The sequence below is a fragment of the Myotis davidii genome, unplaced genomic scaffold (genome assembly GCF_000327345.1).
Source record: "Myotis davidii unplaced genomic scaffold, ASM32734v1 scaffold198, whole genome shotgun sequence".
Taxonomy (NCBI): Eukaryota; Metazoa; Chordata; class Mammalia; order Chiroptera; family Vespertilionidae; genus Myotis; species Myotis davidii.
Window position 1 is genome coordinate 1,604,931 of NW_006291485.1, and position 9,399 is coordinate 1,614,329.

At 56.6% G+C, this 9,399-nt stretch overlaps 2 protein-coding genes across 2 annotated transcripts in view; both read right to left on the bottom strand.

Annotated features, from left to right (window-relative positions):
* The window catches only part of EFNA2 (ephrin-A2), a 13,753-nt gene extending 13,546 nt beyond the window's left edge, over positions 1 to 207 (bottom strand). The window contains exon 1 of the mRNA XM_015564658.1: positions 90 to 207. Coding sequence (XP_015420144.1) covers positions 90 to 207 — 118 coding nt within the window. The remainder of the gene's footprint in view (positions 1 to 89) is intronic.
* A 5,845-nt stretch (positions 208 to 6,052) lies between these two features.
* Positions 6,053 to 8,743, bottom strand: LOC102765880 (chromosome unknown open reading frame, human C19orf24). The gene is made up of 3 exons (XM_006764801.2): positions 8,400 to 8,743; positions 7,208 to 7,324; positions 6,053 to 6,422 (listed from the first exon to the last, which is right to left on the bottom strand). Coding segments are annotated over exons 1-3 (399 nt in total). The 5' UTR covers positions 8,681 to 8,743; the 3' UTR covers positions 6,053 to 6,421.
* Positions 8,744 to 9,399: the final 656 nt, after the last annotated feature.

Consider the following 9,399-nt stretch of genomic DNA (forward strand, 5'->3'; position numbering starts at 1 on the left):
CCCCTCCTGCCGTGCCCAGGCCACGCGGGGGTGGGCGGGGGTTCCTGCCTCAACCGCGCCCCCAGCCCCGGCCAAAGCTTCCCAGACACCTCCCCCGTCCATGTCCTTGGTCTGGTTGCTTGGACCCCCAGGGTCCTGCTCCAGAGATCCCATCATCACCATGTAGCCATGATCGAGGTTTCCTGAGTTCCTCTCTGTCACCTCCATTCAGGCCACCAAGCCCATCTGCAGAGCCTGGCAGTTCAGAGAGCAGGAGGAACAGGGATGGCTCACCCCCATCTTTCAAACCCAAATCCTAAACCAGGCTGAGCCCACTCCACCTCTCCAGTCACCTGGTGGAGGCTTTTTAAAAATATATTTTTTTATTGATTTCAGAGAGGAAGGGAGATATATTTTTATTGATTTCAGAGGGAGAAACATCGATGAGAATCATTGATTGGCTACCTCCTGCACACCCCGCTACTGGGGACTGAGCCTGCAACCCAGTACCCAGGCATGTGCCCTTGACCAGAATCGAACCTGGGACCCTTCAGTCCGCAGGCCAACGCTCTATCCACTGAGCCAAACCAGCCAGGGCACCTGGTGGAGACCTTTGCAGTCGGGCTAACCAAAGTCCACTGCTGGCCCCCTGGGAGCCCACAGGACAGTCACACCTCTTTGGACCCCTGTTTTTTCATCCAGAAAATGGAACAGGAGTCCATACCTTGGCATCTTCAGCAGATAAGTCGACAAGCAGGAGACGTCTGACAAGGGAAGAATGGGAAAGGCTGGCGATGGAGCCTGCAACTGATATTTGTGCCCTTGACTAGAATCGAACCCGTGACCCATCAGTCCACAGGGCGACGCTCTATCTACTGAGCAAAACCGTAGGGCATAGTTCTGTCTTTATGCATGCCACAGCTTCACCAGACTGAGCCTGTGGTTATGCTGTCACCAAGTGCTGAATGTTAAATACCAGTGGTGCCCAGCCAGGTCTTGCTTCTCTGGTTTGTTTCCCTCACCCAGGCCTGCTGCAGGGTCCAGAGCCAAGAGCTCTTGAACTGGAAGGTCCCCATCTAGATGGCTGCAGCTCCTCCCAGGGACCATAAGAGGCAAGAGGTGGGCAAACTAACCTTCGAATAAGACCCATCCCAGCTACACACCTCACTGTGTTGTCCCCTAAGCTTCTTCCTGCCCCCATTTCTCTGCCAGCCACACTTCCCAGCCTTTGCTTGGTTGCACCTGGAGTATCTATCCTTCTCTCATTGAAATTCTGTTCTTCCTTCAAGGCTCGTCTGACCCTGGGCCTCCACCTCCCACAAGATAAGATTTTCAGCCCTCTGTCCTCTAGGGGAACTCAGCTCATTCTGTTCTGTCTTGTGGGTCCTTTCCTCTGACCTGACTGCAGATGTCCATCCCAGGGCTGGCCCAATGACTCTGAGGAGGAAGGAACCTGCCTATTAGTGGTGGTTGGGGCAAGCCCAGGAGGCCCAGAACCTGTCTACCAGTGGTGCCCTGGGCCTTCAGACAAACTCTCCGGACATCTCTGGAGCAAGGGCTCAACCCAACTGGCTGGCTGGCTGGTTCTTTGGGAAACAGAGGGGCAGCCACTTCCTAAGCAGAGACCTAGTATCCTAAGCAGAGACCTAGTAGCTGGCCCAAGCGGAACGTGCTGCATGTACCCAGAGTGCCAGCATGCCTGGCCCAGCCCAGCGTCCTGTCTGGCAGAGGGGTCCTTTCCAGAAGTCTCCTCGGCCATTGGAGAACCCTCCTACTTTATAGGACCTCACAGATGGGGTGGGGCTGTCAAACCCAGCAGCACTTCCCCTGCACAGGGGATCGGGCAGGACACCACTGGCAGAGGGGACCTACTCCAAAAAGGCCAGCATTGGGTCAGCTCATTTGCACGCAGGGGCCACCTCTGTGAAAGCCACCACTGCCTCCTCAGAGCAGATCTGAGTTGAAGCTTTGTTTTCCTTCTATTCTTGTCTCTCTCTCAAGGTCAGAGCTGGAGCAGGGATAGGAACAAAGACATGTGTCCCCCATTCAATCTCTCTGCACCTGGAGGGGCTCATGGAGGGGAGGGCTGGGCAGCTCTGAGGCCTGGCCCCAGGCAAGGCAAGGGTAGAGGTACAGGAACAGCTGCCCGGCTGTTCATGGAGACCCCGGCTCAGCTGGAACCAGCTATGGGCACCCAAGAGGCCCTGTCCCCTCCCAGGGTTGGGGGCTGTCCCAGTCTCCATCCTCAACAGCCAAGAGGATCAGCTGGGATCAGGGGTCACTCTGCTGTAAGCTTCCTCTGAAGTCAAGAGTTGGACTTAAAAAAAAAAAAAAAAAAAGAGTTGGACTTCAGGCTCAGTGTAGGGACAAAGTTTAAGTTTTGGGTTTAATGCTCAGTCAGGGTCAAGGTCATCCAGGGTTCTCTGTCAGCCCCAGGACAGGGTCTTCGATGAGGGTCTTTCCTCATCTAACGGGTCTGCATTCTTGGGCTCCAGTGTATGGCTCAGACTCAGAAAGGATCTTGTCCCAGCCGGACCAGACCTGGCACCTAGCCTATGCTCAGCACCCACTGCTCATTGACCCCTTACCCATCACTCACCACCCACTTACCCAGTCCAGCACCCACTGAGCCTTCACCCACCACCCAGTACTTATTACCCATCATCTGCCATCTGGTCCACTGGACAAGTCCCCAGGGTGGGGATCAGTGTCCAGCATCCCTCAGCCTTCAAAGGCCACAGCACTGTGAAGAAGGCTAAAAATATACAGGGAACAATTCTCATTACAGAATAAATTAGACCAAATCTGCAGCCTGCTCTGGCTCCAGTGGTTTTCAGATGCCCCAGCTCAGTCAGGTAGATTTCTGGCAGAGAAGAATGGTGGCTTCAGAAGGCAGGGAGCTCCACTGACCCTGGTCAGAGCAGGGCGAGGGCTTCTGCACCAGCCCAGCCCACCCTTGGGATGAAGAATTCCACCAGGCTGTGGGGGTGTGGCTTCTGTCATTGAAAATAAAAATGTATCCCATTCTCTTGCTGATAAATTAGACTTCCCACCCTCGTGTCCAGCCAGGCCCTTGAAATCTCAGCCAGGACCTAAGATTCCTGCAACTGCCAAGGCCAGCGACTGAACAGGCCCCACACCCCTGCTAGTTAACCTCCTTCCTTCCCACCCTCCCAGCCCTAGGCCTGAACAGACACACATCCTCCATGGTGATAACCCACCAGTTTGGGGCTAGACTTTTCTTGAGGGTAGAAACGTTCCAGATCTTCACTGTCCCATAAAAGTGCCCCCAGCTCCCCATGGCTACTGGGCACATGGAATGTGGCCAGTATGACGAGGAACAGGGCTTTTAATTTCTTACTTTGACTGTAAACAGCCACATATGGCTACTGTGCTAAGTAGCACAGGTCTGGGTGCACCTGCACAGCCACACCTGCCCAGAACTAGGACATGATGGGATGGAGGGAAGCTCATACTCCTCCAGGGAGTATGAGGGGCACTGAGCCACCAGAGAGGATGGGGAATCAGAACTGGGATGCTGGGAACCCCAGGAGGGCACAGCTACCTCACCTGATGACCCTAGGTGAGAGCAATGCGGCCCTGATGGATGCTGGGGCCATGTCCCAGGGAACCCACATTAGAGGCAGCAGAAGAACCACCATCTCCTGCCCTGGCCGATGTGGCTCAGTTGGTTGGGTGTCGTTCCATGTACGATTGCCGGTTTAATTCCCAGCCAGGGCACAGGTTTTACGTTCTGACCTGGCATACTGAAGGCAACTGATAGTTGTTTCTCTCTCTCCCCTTCCTCTCTAAAAACCAATAAAAACATATATATACACACACATAAAGAACTCCCAGTTCCTGGAAGACAACATGACTACCACCCACCACTGGTCTGAGGCAGCTAGCCACAAGCTGCTGCTTTAATGAGCCAGAGGCATCCAGCGTCCAGCTCCCACCTGTCCCCATTCCCAAGATAGAGAAGCCACACAGCGGTCACCTAAGAGTAGGAAACCCTAACCTGCCCACAGCAGAGGGGACAGATTTGCTGCATGTCCAGTGGGCATGTGGAGGGGGGCAGAAGTGGTGGGAGGGCCACAAGGATGCTGGGCTATGGGTTGTGCACCCTGATCTGGCACAGGCCCTGGCTTTGTTGCAGGCAGTATGTGTGCATGTGTGTCCTGTGTCTATCCCTTATGTGTGATAGTCTGTGTCACGTGCTGTGTCTGTGAGAGGTATGTGCTAGAAGCCCCTCCCGTCCTCATGTGCATACACAGGGGCCCTCAAAATGCCATGATCCAGGCCTTTCATCTCGTGCTGACAGGCCCCTCTCCCAGCTTTTAGCCACTGAGAACTTCCTGCTAATATTGCATTAACCTTGGAGGGGGCTGCCAATTACTCCACACTAATGCAGGGGGATGCAGTGAGGCTGACAGGCGCTGACAGGCACAGGGGCCTGGAAGCAAGGGGCACCCTTCCCCGCCCCACTGGGTGGGCAGGAGGCAGCCGGGCTGGAGGGTGTGCAGTGTGTTCTTGGCTCCAGATGGCAGATGCAGGGTCTCTCCTGACCTCATTAGAGTAATTAATGTGCCTTTTGAAGCTCAAGAATCGCTCAGAGCTGTGGGAGAGGGACACAGATCAGAGGGTGGGGGGACCCGCACAGTGTCTGTGCACCTGTTAAAAGCATGTCCCAGTGGGTCAGACAGGGAGAGAGATAGAGAGCAGAGAGATAGAAGGAAATAGAGGGAGACCAAGTGAAAGGCTGTGTAGATGGAGAGACACAAATAAGGAGGCAGGCAGGGGTTCAGAGGTGGAGAAGGCAGAGATGCAGAGACCACAGACAGACATAGGTGGAGAGGGGTGGAGGCAGATAGGGAGGGAACAGCCAGAGCCCGAGAGGCAGAGGGTGTGATGTCTGGGTCCTCCAGGGGACTCTGGCCTCACTTCCTCAAACTTCCCTGGAGGATCTGCTGGTGCCTCAGTGCAGGACCCTCCCAAAGAATGGTGGGGAAGTAGGGCAGGGAGCAGTCCAGGAGGGAAGACTTCCTGGAGGTGGCAACTGACACTGGAGGGGGAAGTGGAAGTGTGAGCAGAGTTGAGGGGATGGTTGGGGGGGTGAGGGGGGAGAGGCAGCCTGGGGACCAGCTCAGAGGATTGGAGATGGAGAGAGGAGTGACAAGCTGACTGGCAGAGATGACTCCTTTGCACCTGGCAACAGGCAGGGACCCAGGCTCAGCCTCAGCAAGGAGAGTCAATGGGGCTGAAAGGGACAGACCCAGGGGGCAGGCTTGGCCCATCCCACAGTGAACTCAGGAAGAGGCGTGAGAAACAGGGCCCCCAACTGGACCTATTTCCCAACCTGTACAACTGGCTGAGCCCAGGCCACACCTGGGCCAAGCAGGCAGCAGGGCAGAGGCCGGGCAGCACAAGGCTACCACCTAGTGGCTGCTCCTCCTAATGACTTGGCCATGGTAGTTCTGGCCAGGGGTCTGCAGTGAGACCTCAGGCCAGCCCCTCCCCTCGGAATCTCCAAGATCAAATTTACAGGGGAAAGGGGTGACAGAACTGTACCCTACCCAGACATAGTGCCTTAAAGAGAAAAAAAAGCCCAAAAAGAACCCATCAAACCCCTCACAGGGAATGAGGTCAGGTGCTAGGGTAGGTTCATCAATGATTCCACAGGAGGCTGACAGGGGAGGGGCATGATGGGCACAGGAAGCTCCAGCCCCAATGGTTCTAGTGGTGTGAATGGGGTGAGGTGAGGATCCCAGAAAATACGGCCTTAAGGGGCCCCAGGCTGAAGGCAACAGAGAAGAGGAAGCCCCTTTACAAGGCCTTTGATGGATGAATAAGAGCTCTAGGCCCAGAGGCGATGACTGGCAGGTCCTCCCATTTTTCTTGTCTACCTCATGGAATACCTCCCTGGGCCCTCTGGACAGCTGGGGACAGGTCATAGAAGCTCAGCATAATCACAGATAAGAAAAACCAGGCCTGGATGAAGCCCTGTTCTGCCATCCACCCTGCCTGTGAGCCAGGATGCCAGGTCTGGCCCAATGTGGAGTTGGGTGCCAGCTACAGAACCACTGCTGCCTTTATTGTCCCAGCCCAGTGGGGAAGGCACTCCCACACAGGACCCTCAGCCCACCTGCCTGCCAGGCCTCAGCTGTGTTCCCACAGGGAGGGTCAGCAGCACAAGTCACAGTCCAACCAGAGGGTCTCAGAATCCTAGATGGGGATGCCGGGGCCCCCTCCGGTTTGCACCTGGCATCCTGGGTGGTCCTGTGGCAGTAGAGGGCTGAGGTGGCTTCAGGCAGTCTAGGCAGGTCCCACTCGAGCTCTCAGGCCAGCAGGAGAATCGGAGGGTATGTAGGCACCGGGAGTGGACCAAGTCTCTTGTCCTTCTCCCAGAGCTGTTGGGAACACCGTCTCCCTGACCTGAACATCTGAAAGATGAGGGGGAGGAGTGAGAGGTGTGGAGCGATGGGCCTATCCTGATCCACTTCCCCCAACTGTGCCTGAAGCTCACCCTCCAAGTGACTGGGAGCCCTCTCACCTGTCCAGCCCCTGCCCCCAGGACCATTGGGGTCCATCTGCCCAGCTTGGCAGGCCCTGCTCAACTTCGCACCTTGGGCGAAGGAGGAAGGGAGAAGAGGTCCCCTAGCTAGGAGAGGTGGAGGAGACCAGAGGGGCTACCACATCATAGCAATGCGTTACCTGGCAGGCTTAGAAAGCTACGACCACCCCTTAGACTCTTGGACTCCGTACCTATGCCCCCAACAAGCGAGGCTGAACAGCCATCACTCTCTGCTGAGGCCCAATCCCAGTTCTGCGCCCAGAAGCACGGTTTGGTTCGGTCCGGCCCTGGGTCCTTAGTCCTGCCCTCCTTCCTTCCTACCATTCCCTTTGCCTGCTATGATCTTCCTGGGGCTGGAGCCATGGAGAGACCACCCAACCCATCCCCCCTGCAGCACCTGGCAGTTCATTCTCTATCTCTGACGTTGTTGATCTTGATCTTCAGGGTTGGGCCCAGAGCACTGACCCAAGACTGCAGCCCCTTCCCATCAGCAAGAAATGGGAAACTGAGGTTGGGAGGGGCACATGTCTTGCCCAAGGCTACACAGCCTGGTGGCATATGGATGACCTCAAGAATCAGTGGTCTTGCCAATTCTCCAGCCCTGCTCTACCCGCCCACCCAGAGCTTCTGGAGATGGGGGGAGGACTTCAATACCATCTCAGATTCCTGGTCTCAAAGACGGTTTCCTCATCACTGTCCAGCGAGGCCATGTCAGTGGGGTCCTCAGTGTTAGCCAGGAGGCCATATCTCCTCCGCTGTGGTTTCTTCAACCTGCAAGCAGTCCCAGGCAGATCAGTGGTTGTCTCGGGTCACCTCCAGTGGCAGCTGATACCCCATCCTGCATCCTGCCTTCCCCATTATCCTTTGTTGTCTCTGTTCTCCGCCTCCTCTGCCCGACCCTCAAAGCTTTGCTGTGAAGCTTCCTGGTCTAATTGTGTTTCTTTGGCCTAACAGTCATGGTGGTTAGTTGCTCTTATGTCAATAATTGCAAGTGGATACCTCCTTTGGCAGACTCCCTCCCGGGCTGTGCTGTTATCCTACTCTACTGATGAGAAAACCGAGTCTCAGAGAGGGGTGAGGGTGTACCAGAGACACTGAACTGAGGGCTGTCTGTCTCAAACCAAAGCCCCGGCCCCTGACCACTACCAGGGCACCAGGGAAATGAAGGCAGCCTTCTGAAGCGGATGCAAGATCAAGTACTTAGAGGGAACAAGAGCACTGTGCACCCACAGGAGTGTCGGCAGGGGACAAAAAGGGCCCCTTTAAAGCGTCTGAACATGTTCAGCTCTGTGTGACAAAAGCCCTCTGGAGGTCAACCACAGACAGGAAGCAAACAGGGAAGCCAGGGGACTGAACCAGAACTTCGCAGGGCAGGTGAACCATGGGAAGGAAGAGGAGTCCTCAACTCTCTAAGAAGAACATCAGTGGAACCAAAAAACTGATCGCAGCCAGCCCCAAATGCTGAAAGAGTCGGAGAAGGAAGGCGCGGTTCGGTTCAGTTCAGTCAGGCCCTGCTTGGCGAGCCCTCTTCTCCATTTCTAGGGTGGGGCACGTCGTGGATCACAGACCCAAGTTGGGTTGGGGAGTGTCGCCTGGCACGGGCTAGAGAGCAGAAGCATAAACCGGGCGCATGCCTTCCCCCACCCGCACTGTCCAGCCTGGGTTGCTGTGTTCGAGAAACCCACTCCTGTGCCCCTGCATTACCAAGCACCACGGTATCACTCTCGATCCGGAGGATGCGCTGTTCACGCCCACTCCGGAGGGGCGGGGCGCTCGCCCTTGACACGTGAGGCACAAGGCGCGAGCTCATTGGCACGCCAGGGAGGCCGGCTTGCGCCTGACATACCTACAGGCCCGGATGAGGAAGTAGAGCACTGCCAGGCTGAGGAAGCCAAAAAGCACGAAGAAGGAGCGCAGCAGCATCGGGCCTGACGAGTCCCTTGGCCAGTGATGCGTGCTGTTGTTTGGCGCGCCTGGCTGGCTCCCGTTCGTCACGGCCTGAGATGGCGAAAGCGTAGTCTGTGTGAGGCGTGGCGACGAGGAAGCGGCCCCCTGGGTTCCGAAGAACAGCACTGACAGCAGCAACGTTGGCAGGAGCGACCGCGGCGGCAGCTCGTACAGCCCCATGGTCCTGCGGAAGTGGTTGCTGCACCCCGCCCCTGCTCAAGCCCTCGTCACTCACCGGGCAAGGGGCGGTGCCAACCAATGGCCCGCGGGGGCGGAGCTCGGCGCTGGCGGAGGCGGAGCGCCCCGCCCCTTAGGCGCTAACCCCGCCTCACCTCCAGTTGTCCCAGCGCTCTGCACTGGCCGGCTGTTCACTCACCTGGGGCTTGGCTGGTGCCCTAGGCCTGAGACTCAATTCCTTCTGGCCCAGAGCACAATGGCTACAACCAACCGGAATGCCCAGTTCAGGGGACAGGTCAGAAAAGCTGGGTGACCAGAGAGTGGGCTACAGGCCACAAGGGAGCCAACACCCTCACAAGAAGGTTCCCAATTGCATAGCGGAGTCAGACTAGGGCAAGGCCATGCCAACTTCAGCACAGTATCCTTGGGGCTCTGAGGGCTCTTGCTGTTCTGGTCCCCAGCCCGGCTCTCCAACTTCATGATAGGCCCTCCTGAAGGGTAGGACTGCCTGCTCTAGTCTGGGCATCCTGTCCTCAACTGTAGTGAAGGGCACCTCAGCCATCCTGACCACACTGAATTGACCCCCAATGCTGCCACCACCTTCCCCACCCTGTTATGAGTTGAGCGCACAAACCCAAGGCCTCAGAATCAGGGCCCGACTCCAACTCTGCACCCCAAGACCAGAGCAGGAAGTCACCAGTTCAGGAAGCAAGCTTGGCCCA

Coding starts and splice junctions, on each gene's coding strand:
- LOC102765880 (XM_006764801.2), bottom strand. CDS start 8,680: ATGGGGCTGTACGAGCTGCCGCCGCGGTCGCTCCTGCCAACGTTGCTG. Junction 7,325..8,399: donor TTCCTCATCCGGGCCTGTAG/GTATGTCAGGCG, acceptor GACTGCTTGCAG/GTTGAAGAAACCACAGCGGA.